Source organism: Anopheles arabiensis, chromosome X (genome assembly GCF_016920715.1).
Source record: "Anopheles arabiensis isolate DONGOLA chromosome X, AaraD3, whole genome shotgun sequence".
Taxonomy (NCBI): Eukaryota; Metazoa; Arthropoda; class Insecta; order Diptera; family Culicidae; genus Anopheles; species Anopheles arabiensis.
In genome coordinates this window covers 3,279,951-3,300,000 of record NC_053519.1, presented here as the reverse complement: position 1 = coordinate 3,300,000, position 20,050 = coordinate 3,279,951, and the positions used below count along the sequence as shown (strand labels likewise).

General features: G+C 46.1%; 3 protein-coding genes across 8 annotated transcripts in view; 1 reads left to right on the top strand and 2 right to left on the bottom strand.

Annotated features, from left to right (window-relative positions):
* Nucleotides 1-2,236, bottom strand: part of LOC120906633 (integrator complex subunit 6) — a 9,749-nt gene extending 7,513 nt beyond the window's left edge. The window contains exons 1-2 of one of the 3 annotated variants that reach the window (XM_040318446.1): nt 2,061-2,236; nt 685-887 (exon numbers count right to left, since the gene is read on the bottom strand). The gene's annotated coding sequence lies outside the window, so the exon portion shown is untranslated. Of the gene's footprint in view, nt 1-684; nt 888-968; nt 1,987-2,060 lie in introns of those variants that run through there. The other 2 variants (XM_040318447.1, XM_040318448.1) reach the window with 2 other exon arrangements.
* A 6,815-nt stretch (nt 2,237-9,051) lies between these two features.
* Nucleotides 9,052-12,379, top strand: LOC120906454 (T-complex protein 11-like protein 1). 4 transcript variants are annotated; one of them, XM_040318154.1, is made up of 4 exons: nt 9,052-9,180; nt 10,418-10,484; nt 10,566-12,072; nt 12,158-12,379. In XM_040318154.1, the coding sequence occupies exons 2-3, from the start codon at nt 10,468-10,470 to the stop codon at nt 12,055-12,057; spliced, it is 1,509 nt and encodes a 502-aa protein (XP_040174088.1). In that variant the 5' UTR covers nt 9,052-9,180; nt 10,418-10,467; the 3' UTR covers nt 12,058-12,072; nt 12,158-12,379. The 4 variants fall into 4 exon arrangements, with proteins under 4 accessions (XP_040174088.1, XP_040174087.1, XP_040174090.1 ...); XM_040318153.1 differs by having other exon boundaries at nt 10,566-12,379; XM_040318156.1 differs by lacking the exon at nt 9,052-9,180 and adding an exon at nt 9,236-9,280 and having other exon boundaries at nt 10,566-12,379.
* Nucleotides 12,380-14,587: 2,208 nt separating this feature from the next.
* On the bottom strand, nt 14,588-18,131 carry LOC120906548 (regulator of telomere elongation helicase 1 homolog). Its single transcript, XM_040318306.1, has 4 exons — nt 17,654-18,131; nt 16,729-17,589; nt 14,824-16,651; nt 14,588-14,728 (listed from the first exon to the last, which is right to left on the bottom strand). The coding sequence occupies exons 1-4, from the start codon at nt 17,849-17,851 to the stop codon at nt 14,640-14,642; spliced, it is 2,976 nt and encodes a 991-aa protein (XP_040174240.1). The 5' UTR covers nt 17,852-18,131; the 3' UTR covers nt 14,588-14,639.
* Between the last annotated feature and the right edge of the window lie 1,919 nt (nt 18,132-20,050).

Genomic DNA, 20,050 nt, shown 5'->3' with positions numbered 1-20,050 from the left:
GGAGTCGGTTTCGGCATCTCTATAAGAATGGCGTTTCGGCTAAATGATGCAACGTATTGATAGCCACAATGAATCCAAATTTACTTGAGAACGAGCCATCCATCATGGAGATTCCCGGACTAATTTCGCATCTGAAACTTCTTATTTCAATACAAGAACTGATTCTCGTCCCGGAGCTAATTCCTATTCTGGAGTCAATTCTTATCAATTCTGGATAGTAGGTTCAGAACCGGAAATCGGTTCCGGTATCGAAATCGGTTTTGGAATCGGTTCCGGAATTTGAATCGGTGTTTGGTGTTCGGAATCAATTTAGGAGCCGATTCCGTTGCTGGAATCGATTCCGATTTCGGAGCCGATTCCTAAGCCTATTCCGGAGCCGATTCCAAATTTACTTGTCTAATCCATCATGAAAATTCCCGGACTAATTTCGCTTTTGAAACTTCTTATTTCAATACAAGAACTGATTCTCGTCCCGGAGCTAATTCCAATTCTAGAGTCAATTCTGATCCCTTTTCCGGAGCAAATTGTGATTCCTAGGACGATTCCGATTCAGAATTCGATTCTACCATCGGAATCGACTCCGAAATTGTTTCCGAACACGGAATCGGAATCGGGAAGGTCCGATTCCAAGCTCTCATCACCAGACTGGGCGGAGGAAAGCGGAAACGAAAAGTGTATCCGTACCAGAAAGCAGCCGCTTGCTTCCAGTTTCACTGCACGGCAAGGATATCCGCTACCGGTCACACGCTCGCACAGGGGGTGCTCACGCTCCAGAGGGAGCTCCCTCTCCTAGGAGGCGTTTTTTTTTTTCGATTGGCGGGCTGAACGACGAAGTTGATTGCGGTTGATGGCGGATTCTTTCAAACGCGTCAGTTACCGGACAGCATCTACGGCAGAGGGAGAGACAAGGAGAGACCAAACGGAACCATGAACACGACACGAATGGCAGTTAAACCGTTACGACTTACACGCTGTTGTGTATTTTTTTCTTTTTTTTTTTTCAAATAGTTAGCAAACAGACTTCAGTACTAAGTGTTCTATTCGCGCAAGGATCCTTCCGTTTACGCAAGACAACGTTCCAGAGAGGACCCTTCTGCCGCCACCGTTTCTAGACATTCATAATTCATTCACTGGGCCAACGCGTTACACAAGACTTCCGTTCTATTCAAAAAGTTCGGAAGAATACGGGGCCCGCGTGCTGGTGAAAGGACTCGGGCACGTAATTATTAATTCATCTTTCCAACGCGCTCTCGGCACACTTGTTGAAGGCTCGATACCGTCTCCCCGGGAAGGAATGCCCCGAGGGATATCCCCAACAAACAAAAAACCGACAAAAAGAAGACAAACAAAACGCTTAAAGATCACTGTGTGTCCCAACCACCCGAACGAATAAGCACAACCACCACACGCTCAAACACACACACGCACGCACGCACCATTCACGATACCATGCGCTTTCGATCCACGTACATACACGCGCTTACGCACTCATTCACGAAACGAACACCAGCTTCATTCATGGGGGGGGGGGAGTTTCACACAAAACCGCAACGGGATCCTGCCGTGGACCCAAGCCGTGAATGCAAATCCATCCTCAGCATCCACCTTACCAATCAACCACATTCACTTTGCGCCGTACACGGCGCTGGGAAAACTGTGGAGCAGTACGTAACAGTGTGAGTGTGTTAAAGTGTAAGACAGTTGTGTGAGTTTCAGTGTGTGCATATGCTTAAATGAAGCAAGGTACGTGTGTGTGTGTGTGTGTGTGTGTGTGTGTGTGTGTGTGTGTGTGTGTGTGTGTGTATGTGTGTGTACGTGTGCGTGTATGTGTGTGTGTTTGAAGTAGAGCTTTGAAGGTGAGCGCAAGCCTGATGGCTCCTGGTGTGCACGACCGCCACTGTTCTCTCGAGGATTTTGATCAATCGTTTTTGCAGCAAACTATCCGCCACCGTGCCACCGTTTCGGATCTGTCGCTCTCTACCGTCCCTTGGATTATTGGCTGGCAGTGCGCTCCTTTCGATACCGTCGTTCGGTTACCTGTGCATATTTCAGCAGCTTACCTTTCGTCCAAATCGGCCGTATTATGGTGTGCGTTGTGCCCGACTCATTGCCCCTATCGGCCAGCGCTGGCACACACGGGCAGGGATTACGCGTTTCACTGTACGTGTCAAAGTCAAGCCCGCACGGTGCCCAAGCTCGCTAAAAGGCATTACCCAAGGTGTGTATGCTTGTGAGGAAGGTGAGGTGCGTCACTGAGCAATGAGTCATATCTCGTCTTGACACAACAATACTCGGGAAGGGGGCTTCGGCATTCAAATCGGTAGGAGGGTATACAGTCATTATCCGACATACGCTATCGTACGGGACCGAGCGCAATAGCGTATCTCGAGTTTTCGCGTATAGCAGATTCCTATGGAAAAATGGTTTACACTACCGGTTCGAGGGTTGAAAAATATCGCCACAGAGTTTTGCATTAAAGTTTTTTGTTATAAAATAGGTATCTTTTGCACAAATTTAATGCAAAATGCATTAAGAACATTAAGGAAATTCAAAAAGAGCATAAAATATTTCAAAAAATTAAAATATTTGCAAAAAACACATGGAGCTGTCAAATTTAGAGGAATCGCGTACTGCGAATTCGCGTATATCGAGTATCGCGTACTGCGGATAATTGCTGTATATTTTTTGCGTTTTGACATAACCATTTCCAATGATGAGGCATGCAAAATGCGAATTTTTATCACGCGTTCTATATACATTCACCTTGGGTGTTACCAACGTGGGGACGACAATTGACAGTCGCCGTCCAAATAGATATATATGGACGTCACACGAAGCGTAAACTTTGGCGTAAGGGCGGTGGCAACGCTGATCGGATTTGAGGCGAAAGAACTCCGCAGGAGCCAAAGCCTCTCTAAACCATACTAACAACAACAACAACGCTGATCGGATGCGATTTTATCGGACGAGATTTATATGGGATTTGACAGATAACGTCGGACGTGCGATTCCGTCGTACAATCTGTTCCCGAGTAACGCAGTTCTCGACTTACGCTGATTCGGAGATGCGCTGTTTTCAAAATTTAACAGATCAAATGTACAGTACAATTTGCTTCAAGAATCGTTCAATGCAGTTTAAATTGAATTTTTGCTAATAAATTTAATCCATTTACAAGCGAAAAATACAAGAATATTCTGCACGAATCGTATCAAATAAAATAAAATCAAATAAATAAAAAAAAATGATTTCATTCGACGCCGCATCCGATCTCATATGTCAAACTAATTGCGGTGTTTAGTAGGAACAACCTCAACTTATTTTTACATAATCGTTTATCTATTAAGATCATCCAAATAATACCAAAAAAGCGTTTGACAGCACGCATAAAAATCGGTCTGCGGAATAAAGCAACGTTAAGCTAAGGCTAGATGATAGCTACTTGTATGCGGCTACAAATGACAGCTATCGATTTCCTTTGTTCTAGAACTGTCAGCTTGTCGCCGCTCGTAACCCGATGTATGCGTGTTACGAGCGGCCCAGTCAGACAGCCTTCTGTTAATTTACCCATTCGAGCAGTTTTGTGTCGGTCATAACAGTAATTTAAGAGCAATTTAGCGGTACGAAGTGTTGTCGTTTGTTGTCAGTGAAAATATATAAATTAGAACAAAAGGAGTATTGTTTTAATGATATTTTAGTGGAAGAAGACGTCGGCGGTGTGTTTAAAACTGTAAAATGTAAAAAACAGCCGAGAAATTGCATTTATTAGTGCTATTTGTGCACCACCTTCTCCGGGTGAAGCGGCTGTTCAAGTCGAGTTTGCTATAAAAAAATCATTGTAATCGTTTGTAAAAGTTAAGGAAAATGATTGAATATAACCATTTAACTGTAATATAATAAAATTCGTGTTATTTATTAACAATTTAGCCGAAAAAAATAAAAATAAAATAGAGGAAGGAATAGGATCTGTCAAAACTGCTCGAATGGGTAAATTAACGACTGCTAATTTACCATTAAATTACTCTTAAATTACCGGTAATTTAGCGGTAAGATAGGGGTAAATTAAGGCCGATTTGTCTGACTGGGGGCTACACAGTGACATATCTGTTATCGCTCATGTTTATACCATACATTGAAGTGTTGGAAAGTGACATTGAAAAATAATTTTTTTTTAAATTGCAAAATTGTTTCAAAAATTTAAATTTAATATGAAAGAAAATGTTATAAAATAATTTAGAATTATAAACAGTGGGTCTCGGTAGGTAAAACGAGTAAAGGTAGGTTGGAAACACAATTATTGAAAAAATATCTTGTTTTTGTTGGGCACACATTTCGGGCTATTATTATCAGTTTTCTTAGGAACATCCAAGACAGACATATTTGGTACGCCGGTCAAAGATAGCATCGACAGATTAATTCGACATGGAAACATCAATTGGTTCATATAAAAATAAAAAAAACGTAAGTTTATTTGTTCTCCCAAATAAATAATTATTATTGTCCTATAATTCCTTTGTTTTTAGCCAATACAAGCAACGGAAAAGGTATTGCACCTGATCCAGCTGGTTGGAACATATCCATGTCTGTGGAAGGATTCCGAGCGGCAGTATAAAAACCACGAAATACGCCACCAGGCTTGGCGAGAAATTGGAGCAGCGCTAGACGAAAAACCAGAGGACGCCCAGGAAAAATGGAAAAACCTGATGAACACCTACAGACGCATCAAAAAAGAAATTGCACGAAGCCAAACAACCGGCTCCACACACTTTCCCGCTCCAGGAAGATATCGGTCATCCAGCAGCGCATTTCGATTTTCTGTTGATTTTCTTCTTCCTCCTCTTCAATAAGAAGCATCATTAAAGTGGCCACTTCAGAAGCAATAGCTGGTAGAAGTTGAGTTTGATCAATTTTATTGTCGTCCTTAACAAAACAATAAAACATATGGAACAAAGCACAAACCAATCCATCGCTACAGGTATAAACACAAATCAACCATAAATGACAAGCGCAATATGACAGGAGAACAAACTAGCGTAGCTGGGCTCCCAAACGATAGCTACATTCCGCAACTACATTTGACATTAAGAACAAAAGAAATTGATAGCTGTCATTTGTAGCCGCATACAAGTAGCTATCATCTAGCCGTAGCTTTACAATGCGTTACATTTCGTCTGTCATTTTTGTTTTCGTTATCGTATTAATACACGATCGTTTATTAATACGGTTACTGTGGTTTTTCAGTGTGTCTGGCAGCGGCCTCACAGAACAATTGTTGTCAAAACAGTTGCATAAGCCCGGACCAAGGACTGTGTTGGAACGAGGTCAAGTAATATACAACGATTTGACAAGTAGCCAAAAGTTCGTTACAAGCAGCTTGACATCTAAGAGCCCTTTTCGATTCAAATTATAATTGCGATAAAAATGATAAATCGGTCTGGTAATCACAAGAAATGGGTTCAATCCCTAAATGGACCGTGCCGCCATACGTAGGACTGACTATCCTGCTATGGGGGAAATCTATTAGTCACTGAAAGCCAAGCCCACAAGTGGTACAGGCAGGCCTTGACCGACAACGGTTGTTGAGCCAAAGAAGAAGAATCACAAGAAAATTATAAAATGGTTATTGAATGTTTCACCAAATGTATTGATGACTCTTTTAATAATAACGGTTAAAGGGTTTGACGCGTTTTCCAGGGCTTTCTGCTGTCAAATGGCATCCAAGATTGCCAATCCGATTTTGGCTAATACTTGACCTCGTTCGTACACAGTCCTTGGTCTGGACCTTAATTTCTCTATAAAAATAATATAAAAATAAAATTTTATGTATCGGCTGTCTGGCTACTGCCAGACACACCGATAAATCCAACGTAACGAAACAATTTATAGCTGAAAAATAACGCATTGTAACGCTCCTTTTTTGGTCCATCCGTCAGTGCAGCGAAAACCTAACTGAATTGCTGTTAGTCTTCTATTGACGATGTGGTAGTGTGATACTAACGACAGCGATCGTTAGATATCAGTAGTGGTGTCGTGCCATCAAAACTCATACAGCATCCCGGAGCGTACGAACAGATAATAAAGATATCACTTGATAGTTATCAACCGAGCAAACCACACGTGTTATTATTGAGTACCACAGACGACATTAATTTACAGGGTTTACCAGTCCAATAAACAACTGTCCACTTGTTTATAACAATAGTCGTTTTGAATAGACACCGCTGTCTACCACTTGCTTACACGTCAGATCAAGGTGGATTTAAAAATATCAGGTGGTGGACTATTGCGAAACAAATAATCAAATCTTTTGTTAATATATCTCATTTTTCGCTAAAATCAATAGACACACAAAAATGCACATATAAACAAAGAAATCTGTTCTATTTGCTAAGCTTTGTGTGCGGAAACTAATGGTTAACGGTTTTAAAATGACGTAAAGTCCCTCAACTATGGCGACCCCCCAAAGGCCCTAATCCACCACCATGATATTTTTAATCCACCTTGCATCAGATGGTGTAAGCTACTCTGTCCAATTCAATAACACAATTTTCGCCTTCGATTGCACAACGGTCGGATTCGGCACGGTTTCTTGTGGTTGTTGTATAATTAACAAAATTAATGTTTTGATTTATTGGAATGTATGGTTTATACTGCATATTTCTAGAATAAAAGAAACGTGTTTGAAAATGTTTTGTTTTTGCAAAATTTGTCAAAACAAAACAAACAATGCCGGATCTGACAGTTGCTACTCGAAGGCGAAAATTGTGTTATTGAATTGGACAGAGTAGCTTACACCATCTGACGTATGAGCAAGTGGTAGACAGCGGTGTCTATTCAAAACGACTATTGTTATAAACAAGTGGACAGTTGTTTGTTATGCTGGTAAACCCTGTAACACAAAAATTTACTCGAGTTTTTCGTTTATTTTCATCAACAAGCGTTGTTTTTTTTTAATTTTCACGGGTAACTGTACCAGTTTTCGGCAGGCTAGTGCAACAGTTTCACAAAAATTGCTCACACATCAATATTTTTCATTATTTTTCTTGAAAGTGTTGTTATTCTGGTTGATAAACTATCATAGTATGTTACAATATTTTTTATTTGCCGGTTCAAAGCCCTTATTCATAAATATTTGTGAAAATGCAAACATTGATTTTGCTCCTATTTTCGGCAGTTTGTTCCTATTTTCGGCAGGCTGTGTTCCTATTTTCGGCAGCACGAATACGGGTCAGAAAATGTTTGTATCAATGTGAATATGTACAAAAAATGTTTAAAGCAATTTAACACTCTTACTTTCCAAAGATTGGTGGTAAAAAGTACTTTAATTATTAATTTTATGTTGCTTATTTTGGCCCGTTTTGACAGCCATTTTGATGCGACGTTTAAACTAGAGTTGGGCAAAACGCACAAAAAAGCGGAACTGGGTCCGGACGATTCCAACAAATTTCGGACCCAGTTCCTAAGGGTAGGTTCAATCCGACAAGCCGGAACCGCCCGGAATCGTCCGGAATCGTCTGGAATCGTCGGAATCGTGCGGAGTCGTTGGAACCGTCCGGAATCGTCTGGAATCGACGGGAATCGCCCGGAATCGCTCGGAATCGCCCGGAATCGCTTGGAATCACCCGGAATCGCCCGGAATCGCCCGGAATCGCCCGGAATTGCCCGGAATCGTCCAGAATCGTCCGGAATCACCCGGAATCGCCCGGAATCGTCTGGAATCGTCGGAATTCCATTTCATTTCATGTCATTTATTCAGTGCATAACCTAACACAAATAGATACAAACAGTAACACAAGATGCTAGCGTCCATATCGAACTATATTGAGGAACTCAGTGCGCGACATTCCTGGCTTAAATGTACGACAGACAGCATTGACATATGCGCGGCGGCCGGAACGTGAACTTGAATCGTCTGGAATCGTCGAAACAGTCGGAATCGACCGGAATCGGCTCTACTATTCACTACTATCGATTGACTACGATTCCGCACGATTCCGGACGATTCCGGTCGATTCCGGATGATTTCAGCCAATTCCGGTCAATTCCGACTATTCCGACGATTCCGGACGATTACGACGATTCCGCACGATTCCAGACGATTTCAGACGATTCCGCACGATTCCGGACGATTCCGACGATTACGACGATTCCAGACGATTCCGACGATTCCGGACGATTCCGGACGATTCCGGTGGAACTAGCGATTCCTTTTCTCTGGAATCGGAATCGGAATCATACTTGCCGGAACCGGAGCGGAACCGTGGGTGCGATCCGCAGAACCCATCTCTAGTTTAAACAGAGCAGCCATTGACAGTTTGATGGTTATAGCGTACGGTGCGAACTGACTTACAAATATTTATTTTTCTCTTAAGTTAGTGCATTTTTTGTCGTAAAATTGGTGATATTTGGTACAAAAAAGGTCATATTATGTGTCGACATACGCATTGTAGTGTTCTGATCAATTTTAAAAGGAATATTCAGCCAAATTCAAAGTGTGTTATTGTTCCGAGTTTCGGCAGGAGCCCACAACATTGAGCTGTCAAAAATGAACATTAACTGTGTACCTATTTTCGGCAGCATTTAAAGTGAACCTTTAAAGTAACCTGTTTATCGTGATTTTAAAATTCCGAACAAGTTAGAATAAATTAAATAAGCATAAAATCTTTTATAAACACCACTTTTTCATTGTTTTACTGTTCTGATTTTCTTAATCACAAAACCTGCCGAACGATTGGCTGACAGCAAAGCTGCCGAAAAAAAGCACAATTTATTTGATATTTTGGAAAATACGTAATGAAATGGTGTGAAACTTCGTATGTAAATATCAAATAAGTAAGTAAAATTGTATTTTGTGAATTTTTTTACCGTATTTGTGCAGAATTTCACGTTTTTAGCTACCCTGCCGAAAATAGGTACACTGCCGAAAACTGGTACAGTTACCCTATTTCGTTTTCGTACCGGTGTGGATTTCGGTGCGTCTGGCTGCGCCCATAGACGTCAAACGTCACGTTGAATTGTTTTGAGAACGAACCCCCCCCCCTCCACTTCTCAAAAACTCTATTCCTATATAAACGGGCGACAAAAACTTCGCAAGTGTTAGTTTCAAACAATCAGCAGCACCCGAAGGACGGTCGTGCTCGTGCGCGTGTGTGTGTATTAGTGGAATTTGCAGTGTGTAGCAGGTGAGAAAGCCAATTACGGAAAAGAGGAAGTCTTTGTTGGTCAACATCAGCTGCGAGAGGCATATGCGTTAGCCAGCAGTGCGTCGTACTACATTGAAAAGTGTGTCCCAATACTAGCCCCAGTTTCTATTTTCGCTGCCAAAAACTACGAAAGCTCTCTCTCTGTCTCGGGTCCCGGGAGGGGAGACAACTACGCTAATAGGTGGTTCATGTTTTCTGTAAGGGTGCAATTGCCCTCCGAAACATGTTTTTTTCTTCTTTCGTTCATTTCTCTCCGTTTTGTCCCTTTGTTTGTGTTGCGCAGCTAAATACGCATTATTTGAAAATCAACATGTTGTGACGGGCGTGAAGTCCAGCTGCGGACGGGTTGTGTTTTAAAACATTTAGTAGAAAGTGGTAAACATTACGCGCTTCCATATTCCAGTCGCTACAATCAATATGCAATCGTTCGATGATTCCACTGGCGCTGCTCATGTTTGCTGGTCCAAACGCGCAAGAGAGTGCAGAACAAAACTCAATGTCTCTGGTATATTTGCCTTTTATGGGGGTATACGGGGCGAAAAAAAGTATGAAGAGCTTTGTGCTCCATTTTGTCGTACCCGTATCCATGGCAACGCAAATCAATCAGCCCCAGAGTGGGCAGAGAAAACATGCAAGTTTGATTTGTTAGTGGTCTTTGTTTAATTGAATTTCTAGCACAAACAGTAAGGCAAGAGATATATTGCCACAAAAAATTAAGTAAAGTAAAAAAAAGGGTACAACACTCCCTCGTCTCCTGGTCGCTCAAACCGTAAAGTTGGAGTAAAATATTTAAAAATAAAACACTTTCAGTTGTGTTGTAATCCCCGCGCACGGTTCATAATTGCAACATCGCCACGGAAAAACAAAGCAACCGGGTGGGGAGTGGGTGGGTGCGCTTACTTGCCTGTAACGGATGGTTGCAGCACAATAAAGCTCAGCTGGTCGCATTCGAATCGGGAGCTGTACGTTATGTAACGTAAAATAAAATGCAGTTTAAGTTTTTTTTTCCGTTTCGAAACCCTTGCGCATCTTCGTAAAAATGTATTTTACTTAAACATGTCTCAACATGCCGCCACATGAAGCAAACGGCGCCTGTTCCAAATCAAGCGATAGAGAACGGTTGAACGCCGTAACGCTTCCTCCTCATCTGTTGCTGGTACAGTGCATAATTTTGTAATATTTGTTTTTCAATGTTTCTCGTTCTTTGCGCATCTAGCTATTTCCGTCATCATTGCTGAACGAATTGGTGGTTCCCGTCGCGACACAATGCCTGATAATACAGGGTAAGCGCGTCATTTTTGCACCAACAAAGTTTGCTACTACAATAAGGCTATATATCTGTGGTGTGGCCTCTTTCCTTGCAGACGTGACGCTCGCATGAAAAAGGAGGAACTCTCCACCGAAGATGACAAGAAGAAATTGCTTCTCGACATGGTGACGAAGCTGATGGAAGACGCGAGCCTGAACAGTGAGAACGCGCAGGACATTGGCTTCGCCATGCCGGCGACGGACGACGAGCCGGAAAAGTTCGTCCGCCTGTCCGACCTGGAGCGATCGCTGGAGGACATGGCGCTCGTGCACGAGATAGCGATCAACGAGAAGTTCCAGCTGAAGCCGGCCTCCCCGGGCTCGGTGGGCTACGTCGTGCAGAAGACGGTGAAGGACGCGTACTGGAATCTGATGCGCGAGCTGCTGGCCCAGCAGCCGCCCTGCTACACGATGGTGATACAGCTGCTGCTGGACATCAAGGAGACGTTCAAGTCGCTGCTCCGGGGCAACAATGACCGGGCGCTGGACGCGATCCTGGTCGTGCTGGACGAGCACAACATCCGCCAGCTGGCGGACGAGCACGGCGCCGCGGTGCTGGAGCACAACGCACAGTTCATCATCAAGATCATGGGCATGGCGTGCTGTCCGGCGCGGGACGCCGAGATCGCGGCGCTCAAGCGCGAACCGGACCCGATCACGCAGCTGCGCGGCATCATGGAGGTGCTGGACAAGATGAAGCTCGACATGGCCAACTTTGTGCTCGCGTCGACGCGCGCCCAGTTCGTGTGCTACTCGGTCGACTACGAGCGCAAGAAGTTCGCCGAGCTGCAGGCGCTCTGCGGCAACCAGTTCCCCGCCACCATGGCGTGGCTGAAGCGCAACAATCCCGCCGGCCGGGAGCGGCCGTCCGAGGAGGGCGCTGCCGGCGGCAACAATGGCGTGTCCGCAACGACCGGGCGCACCGTGCGGCTGACGGACGTGGTCATGCCGGACTACTACATCGATGCGTACCAGGAGCTGATCCAGCCGGGCGCGGACCACCCGTTCCCGGAGCTGCTCAAGCTGGATTTGGAGCGCGTGGTGCAGCTGAGGGAGCAGGCGATGCGGCTGAGCGTGTGCGCCACCGTGATGCAGCTGACCTGCGCCACCGTGCCGACGCTGGCCAACCATCCGAGGCGGTGCGATCTGGCGGCCAAGCTGGCCATCCTCAGCGCCGACTATCCGGGCAAGGTGGAGCTGCAGGAGCTGCTGGAAAGCCTCTGCGTGCAGGTGCTCGACTGCGTGTCGACGCACGCCGACGCGCCGAGCGGACCGGCCGTGCCGGATGCGGCGAAGCAGGCACTGAAGACTCAGATACTGCGCATCGACCACACCATGACCGTGTACAGCGTCGTCTGGCGCAAGATGATGCAGTACATGCGCGAGCTGCTGCTGACCGAGCGCGAGGAGCACGTGCCCTTTCCCGTCTGCTTCCGGGACTACCGCGACGAGACGGTCCAGCTGGCCGGCCAGTTCAAGCGGATTGTCTCGCACAACTTTGAGGTGTATGGCAATTTCTATTTACAATCCATGCAGGAGGCGGTCTAGGCACACCCCGACTAGGTTAGTTACTTTACTATAATTTGTGCGATGCCCCTCTTTTTTGTACTAATGATTAATAGGATCTACCTTAATACTACATCTCCAGTTAACTTTCATCGATGTCAATAAACGTATCTATTGGCAGTGAATTTAGTCATACTGCTGTTTCGTTAACACCATTTCCCCTTGTAAGTATTATTTTTTTTCTGTTTCATTTGAAATGAGCTTTCGTTAGTTGTGATACGATGTATTTAATGCGGATGCATCTACTGTAACCATACATACATATATATAATGTAAATAAAAAAAACCCTGTTGTGAATTGTAACTGTACCGTTTTCATTATTTTTGGTTGGTTGAAGGCTGATTTGTTCTTTGTTACAACGCACTTTGTGAACAGCTAGAGATCATTGCGCTAAGTATCAACGGTCATTCTGTGGCCCATCAACGACCAAACTAGTGATGGGAAAAATGAAGATTTCGTCGGAATCGATTCCGGTTAGTTCCGAAGTTTTTTTGGAATCGATTCCGGATACTAGGTTCGGAGTCAGTTTTCGGAATCGGATCCGGAATTGGTTTCGGAATCAAAATCAACTCCTGAATATGCTCCAGAATCGGTTCCACAATCGAAGTGCTTCACCTGATCCAACCATCGAGTCTCTGCCCCTTATGCCGAACTGGGGATCGCTTCTTGGTGGGGCATGAGTCCGGCATCCTCATGACATGGCAAGACTCGTGCCCATGGAGGACCACCGAGCGAATCAATGTGCGATTTATCTCTCATTTCGTGCGGGCTCGAAGTCTTCTGGACCTCAGCAGTCGGTAGAGCCCATAGTATGCACGATTCCCCTGCACAATGTGTCTCGGGATTTTGGTGCTGATGTCGTTGTCCGAAGTAAAGACCGTCCCAAGATAGCAGAACTCCTCTACTACCTCAAGGATATCGCCATCAAATAATACACTGCTTCCCAGATACATGGTCTGAGTCTCCGGCAAGCAGGTACTTCGTTTTCGTCGCATTGATTCTCAAACCTGCTTCGCCTAACTTCTTCTTATATGAAACTTCTTATTTCATTTAAAAAACTGATTCTCATTCCGGAGCTAAATCCATGTCTGGAGTCAATCCTGATTCCGTTACCGGAGCAAATTGCGAATCTCAGGTCAATTCTGATTCGGATCCCGGTATCGATTCCGGAGTCAATTCCGGAATCAGAATCGATTCGGCTCCGAATTGGTTCCGAACACGGAATCGGGTAGGTGCGATTCCGAGCTCCCACCACTAGACCAGACAGACGGAGGCAGATTATTTTCCTGCAATTCCTGCAATGGATGTCTCAATGTCAAGCTCAACGATTGCCATGGAAGCAAACGTTTCTCTTTGCAACTAAACGACCACGCATTTAAAACCGGTTCCGACGTTTCCATAGAAATAAAACAGTTTTTTTTTACATTAAATCGTCTACACGTTCTTTCGATTCCAGAATTCAAGCCAGTCGTTTTCGGTATCAAAATCATAGCGGGAAATGGATTGCAAACGATGGTTTGGCTGCTTTGAGGAAAAATATTTCCGTTTTCTGCAAGTACTTACTTGAAATGAACTTAATGTAATGGGAATTGGACTCTATAGCACCCTTGTTGGACAAAACCAATAGCAATTTTCAAGGAGCCTATTCAAAAAGGGTGCCATGTAGTCCAATTTCCATCATATGAAGTTCACTTCCTACAGGAAAGAGTCCAGAAAGTGTCCCACAACTACGGAACAAAACTCATGGAAAACCCTGTAAATTATGATTTGAATGTGATTTTTGAACCATTTGTCCACATCTCGCACTATTTCTGTGGATCGCACAATCAAGATTACGGTTCACAGTATTCAGGTTTACGTTCAAATTTGTTGTAGAATTTAAATTTAAAATTCTTTACTATACTTCCGAGCCGCGTTACGAACTGCTTCGATGGCTAAATCCTCCATTTTAGCTAAACGAATTCACTATAATTTCGCAAATCGTTTCTATAGCATAAAGATAAAGCCGTTTATTTGAATAAAAACCGTTGCAACACACCTGCCATAAAAGTTTTATAAAATGTTCTATTGCGACAAGTGCAAAACTTCTTAAATTGATCTCTAAAAGTTACATTGAATGTACATTTAATAAAGACAAAATTTTAACACTGTTTAAATTTTATTTGATGCTGGTATGTTTCTACCGGGAAGGGTCAGGAAGGAATTTAACGGTTTTTATTCAAATGGAAACTTCGTTATTTTTTTAGTTACACGAAGAAAATTTTTGAAAATTTTATGTTAGTCCTGTATGTAAAATACAATTCTCTTAACTATTAGAGTCTTTTTGCCGTGATTTTTTTGTAAAGTATTGGAAAAATGTTATTTCCATTAAAAAAAATCTTTTCAGCTTTGATAGGGTTAATTCAACCATCACCAGATATATAGAATATCAACATATTAGATAGAGAGTTTCTTTCAGAATCCAATGTTCTATTTTTTTTCTCTTTTTTCTATTGAATCGTTTAAACAAAGTTCGGCAGGATTCCAATATCCATGTATTTTTACAGAAAAAAACTAACTTACATTACATGTCGCTGAAGAATCGGGCTTCAATTTTCTCTATGATCGTATCGAATTCAAGCGTATGTTCTTGCTTGATGAATCGCCGCATCGCTAAAAAAAGAAAATAAAAACGCATAGGTTGAACAAAAAGCAAACATACATTTTCGTACCTTCCCTTAAAATCAATGCGTAGTGTCGATACTTACCCAGCAATAGGTAGTGCAAGTGTGGTTTGTTGAAGCAGGAGCACAGCTGCTTAATAAACAGCACAAAATCGCTGTCCCTGTTGTACACGGCCAGCGACTGCAGGAACGTCTTATAGCTTCCCGCGCTCAGCGAACACTTGACCTCGCGCAAAAAGTCCACCCGATTCTCAGGCGCAACGCGCTTCACGCTGGCAGCGGCCGCCACATCCTGCTCCTGCTTCACCGGCAGCAGCACGTTCTCCCCGTCCTCCGTATCCTCGCGTTTGACGAGAGGCTGCGGGACGATCACAATTTTTCGCCTCTTGCGCGTCGCTTCGAACGCACCGGCCGACGTTGGCCGCCCCTCGCCATCGTTGCGTTCGCGCTTGTACAGCGTCACCAGCCCGCTGCCGCCAGCCTCCGCATCGCCGCCCGCCGACTTGGTGCTTTGCGAGTAGGGGTTCACTTTCATCGAGTCGGGCAGATACTCGCTCAGCCGAAACTTTTCCGCAAACGTGTTGATCCCGCCACCGTTGACGGCGGTAGCGAACCGCTTCCCCTTGCCCGGCTCCTCCTTCGCCGCCTCCGCCGGCTCGTCCTTTACGGCGCACATGTCCCGCACCCTGGCCGGCAGGCTCGCCGTGCTCATGTGGCGGAAGAAGCGTGACATCTCGCCGACCACCGTGCCGAAGTTCGGCACCGCGCTGCCCTCCCGCAGGTGGCTGTGTATCCAAGCGGACAGCTGCGCCTGCTGGCGGGTGTTTTGGAAGCGCGAATCGCACAGCAGTATCGCGCCGTAGTCGTCCTTGTGGCGGATGACGCGCCCGATCGCCTGGTTGACGGCGCGGGACGCCTCCAGCGAGTACCAGTCGTTGCCGGTGATGAGCTCGTTCTCGCGCGTCCGGTTCGTGTCGAGGTACTGCTTCTTCAGCACCACCCGCGCGTCCATCATCGGCGGGAACGGCAGGCCCGTGATCATGACCGCGCGCCCATTCGCGTCGGCAAAGTCCAGCCCCTCGGACACCTTGCCGCGGCACACGGCCATAAAGATGGCGCCGCGGCAGGCCGGGTCGCGCACCTGCGCGTAGTACTCCGCCATGGTTGTGGTGAACTGGTCCTTGCCGCGCGGCTCCACGAAGATCTGCTTGATGCGGCTGATCTGTCCCCAGATGCCGGACGCTTGCCACTCCTCGCTGCACTTGTTCAGCAGCGGGTAGGAGGGAAAGAAGATGAGCAGCCCGCCCGGGATGATGGGGCACAGCGACAGCGCGGTCCGGCCGAGCGACGCGATGTACTCCGGATTGGACCGGTTCTTGAAGCTCGAGTTCAGCTCGACCCGGTCCGGCCCGTGCGTGATCACCTTCACGTACACCTGGCTGCGGGCGATGATGTGCGGGTTCTCCAGGCTGACCGCCACCGGCAGGCTGAGCTCGCTGATGAACGGCTTGAGCGGGGCGAGCGTGCCGCTCGTCAATATGATGCTGCGCGTCCCGCTGTCCACCAGCTGCCGCATGCCGAACCCGGGATTGAAGCACCAGAAGTTGATCACCTTCGAGGTGGACTTGACCGGCGCCTTGAGCGGCTGCTTGGTCGCCGTCCAGCCGTCCGCCCGCTTCACGCCACCCTTGGCCAACTGTTTCGGCTCTTCCGGCTCGATGTGCACGCGGAAACACTTCTCGACCGCCTGGCGGTACTCGGGCCCGCTGCTGGCGAACACCACCTCGAGAAAGTCCACCATCGACTGCAATCCGGCACCGCGCCGCACGAAGCCGCCCGTCTTCTCGGTGGTGATGTGCGTGATGAGCGAGTTCATCACCTGCAGCACCACGTTAATGTTGCCGAACTTGATCTGCCGGAGCGGAGCGGAAAAGGGAGGCGAAAAGTCAACTTTAAAAATAAATAAAAAAAGAACACCATTCCACTTACGTTCGCCTTTTCCAGCAGATCGAATATGTACGTGCCCGGATGGGTGGTGCCGCCCTGCGAGAACAGGATCGGAATGTCGTCCACCGCTTTCTCCACGCCGAGCAGAATCTCCTTCAGCAGCACCAGATCGTCCAGCGTGAGCTCGAGCTGCTTTTCCCCGTCGCCGGTCCAGGCACCGCCCCCGTCCATCATCGACTTGATGACGGAGGACGTGTCCTCGATCGCGAGCGCAATGTCGGACGACCGGAGCAGCGTCGAACCGACCTCCTCGCACATCTTTTCCACGTTGTGCGCCTCGTCTAGTATGATCACGGTGTTCTGCAGGCTGAGCCCGTTCGATTTGCGCGCCTTCGGGTCGAGCAGATAGTTGTACGGCATGAAGATGACGTCCGCCTGCTCGACCAGCTCCTTGGACAGATAGTACGGGCACGCCTTCAGCTTGCGGCCGACCGTCACCAGATCCTCGATGTCCATCACGGGCACGGTCGCCACGTCCGGCCGGTCCTTCGCCGTCTCGACGCGGTTGTAGAACGAGCAGTTGCGGGCCTTCACCGACTCCCGGCACAGCACCGTCTTGATCGCGTTGTTCTCCTGCTTCGAGATGTCCGGGTGTATGCAGAGCTGGTCGCGCGACCCCAGGATGATGGAGCGCACGAACAGGTAGCTGGTGTTCTTCAGCTCCTGCATCGCCTGGGACAACTGCGAGTGGGTGCGGGACGCGTAGATGATCTTCATCTTCGCGTTGGCCTTCTGCTGCTGCAGGGCAAGCGCCTGTTCCGGATCGAGGGCGGCATGTTTCGCGTTGCTCAGCTCCGGGGGCTCCGGCAGTGTGTCGATCGTCTCCAGTCGGTGCTTCGGTTGCTGTGGGTGTGCGCGACAAAGCATGAATGGCACAAGCTGTATATTCCTGTATATTCCAGCTTACCTTTGGCTTCATGTGCAGCAACCAGGCCATGGAGGAGCACAGCAGGCTGAGCGTTTTGCCGGTGCCGGTCGGCGACTCCAGCACACCGTTCGTTTTGTTCTGCAAACACTCGATCACCTTGGCCATGTAGTTCTTCTGCAGCTCGTACGGCTCGAACGGAAAGTTCACCGGAATACCGTTGATCATGTACTCCGGCATGGTGTATGTTTGGGGGGGGGGGCGCTTCTACCACAGCTGAACCACTGACTAGACTGCGGCCGAGCCGCGCTTGGAGAGAATATTTACTCGCAACGCGTTAACGCACGCCGAGCCGAGAAGCGTTGCAAAACATCTTTCGGGAAACGTTTCGGCGAAAATGAAAACAAGACAGCGAAGCGCGCTCTTTTCAATGATCTGTTGACATGTGCTGTATTTACAAGCTTTTCCTATAAACATTAGGTGCTCTGCCCAATGGACAAGTCGTTCACATTGCACAACTGATTCCGTGCTCCGACCAAGGTGTATTACTAGAGGTGGTTTGGCGCTGTGCCCGTCAAGCAGTTTCGAGCAGTTTTGTGAGTTCAAGCGGCTTTGAAAAAGATGTAGTAGTAGTTGTTGTTATTGTTTTTGTCGTGATCTTCGATATATTTTTCTTAATTATAACATATCATTTTATTAAATCCAACATTTGCGTACATCCTTGCTAATATCAATCACAAGACTGTCGATTTTCTTCTTCTTTTTGCAAAGCCACCTATTTTGACACTTGCGTACGAACAGATCAAGGTGTGCTTATTTAGATGGTGAATTATTAACGCGTTTGCCGGGCGCCATGATAGAGAATAGTTATGTCACCGTCCAAATAGACATACAGCGACAACGTTGCGCGCGACGACTTCGCGCGCGAAAAAAGTAGCTCAATTTTGCAAACATAGCTACTCGTCGTGACATAGCGCGCGACAATTTTGCTTCATCCGAAATAATCGAATTATCTAGTTTTTTTTTACAAGCCAGATTAATGCCAAACACAAAAAATTAGATTTGAACACATTTTAACCCATTTTTTGTGTTTTCAGATATAAAACAAGTTGGTTGACTGAGTCAAATGAGCTACTTTGAACTACACAGAGTGAAATGTTGAGCTATTTTTGGTCGCGCGCGACGTTGTCGTTGTATGTCTATTTGGACGGTAATTGAACGGTCAAATCGCTTAAAATTTTCTAAATCCCCCTCCAGCCCTTCCGATTCCGATATACAACTTGCGCGGATATTCGACATATGCGGTATTTTGCGGCTGTTTTCAGTCCCCATTAGCCGTGTATCTCGGGGACACCCTGATGATGCTATATATTGAAGATACAAAGAATCCTAATTTACTAGTAAACGATAAATTCTCATGGAGTTTCCCGGACTAATTTGGCTTCTGAAATTTCTTATTGCAATTCAAGAACTGATTCTCAACTGAGCTTATTTCAATTCTGGAGTCAATTCTGATTTCGTTTCCGGAGCAAATTTCGATTTCCAGGTCAATTCCCATTCCAGAGTGGATTCTGGAATCGGCTCTGGAATAGGCTTCGGAATCGGCTCCGGAATAGGCTTCGGAATCGGCTCCGGAATCGATTCCAGCAACGGAATCGGCTCAGGAATTGTTTCCGAACACGGAATCAGAATCGGGTAGGTTCGATTCCGAGCTCCCACCACTTTAGTAAACCCATACCGGTGCTTGAACCGATCACGAACCCATACGGATCCTGGAACTGATAATGAACCCATTTTCAACCCGATCATGAACTCATAGCTGTCTTGGAACATGTGCTGAATCCATACCGATCTTGGAACTGATCACGAACCCATACTGATTCTTGAATCGATTACGTATCCCTACCGATTCTTGAATCGATTACGAACCCATAATGGTCCTTAAACCGATCCTAAGCCCATACCGATCCTGGAACTGACACCAAACCCATAACAGTCTAGAGAAAGTTTCCGATTGTATTCCTTCTTCACACTGTACCTAGATCTGTTACAAAGGAATTTTACTCAATTGGTTTAGTGATTCAGTACCTCGCAGCCCCATAGTCAAACGGGTCTACGAAGGGACGGGTCCAATACAAGGCTTGAACCCACGACGGACATGTTGTAAAGTCGGGTTAGTTGACGACAGTGCCAATGGTCGGGACGACAGTGCCTTTACTATTATAGGCTAGGCTTTCAGTGCCTATTTGATTACCTTCAGCAGGATAGTTAGTCTTACGTATTGAGACACGGTCCATTCGGTGCTTGTGTCTTTTATTTTTGTTATCCATTAGTGCTTTAAAATTTTAAAAGAAGGAGAAAAGATACATATTTTCTGAGTATTTGTCATGAAATAGGATTGAACGCTGCCGCCAGAGGTTCTCAGGATTGTAAGTCCTT

Bases quoted from the DNA above. Each gene is read 5' to 3' on its own strand.
- LOC120906548 (XM_040318306.1), bottom strand. From the start codon at position 17,851: ATGCCGGAGTACATGATCAACGGTATTCCGGTGAACTTTCCGTTCGAG. The intron at 16,652-16,728 runs GTAAGTGGAATG...CCGCTCCGGCAG, and splicing joins ATCTGCTGGAAAAGGCGAAC to ATCAAGTTCGGCAACATTAA. The intron at 14,729-14,823 runs GTAAGTATCGAC...TTCTTTTTTTAG, and splicing joins CTTGCACTACCTATTGCTGG to CGATGCGGCGATTCATCAAG.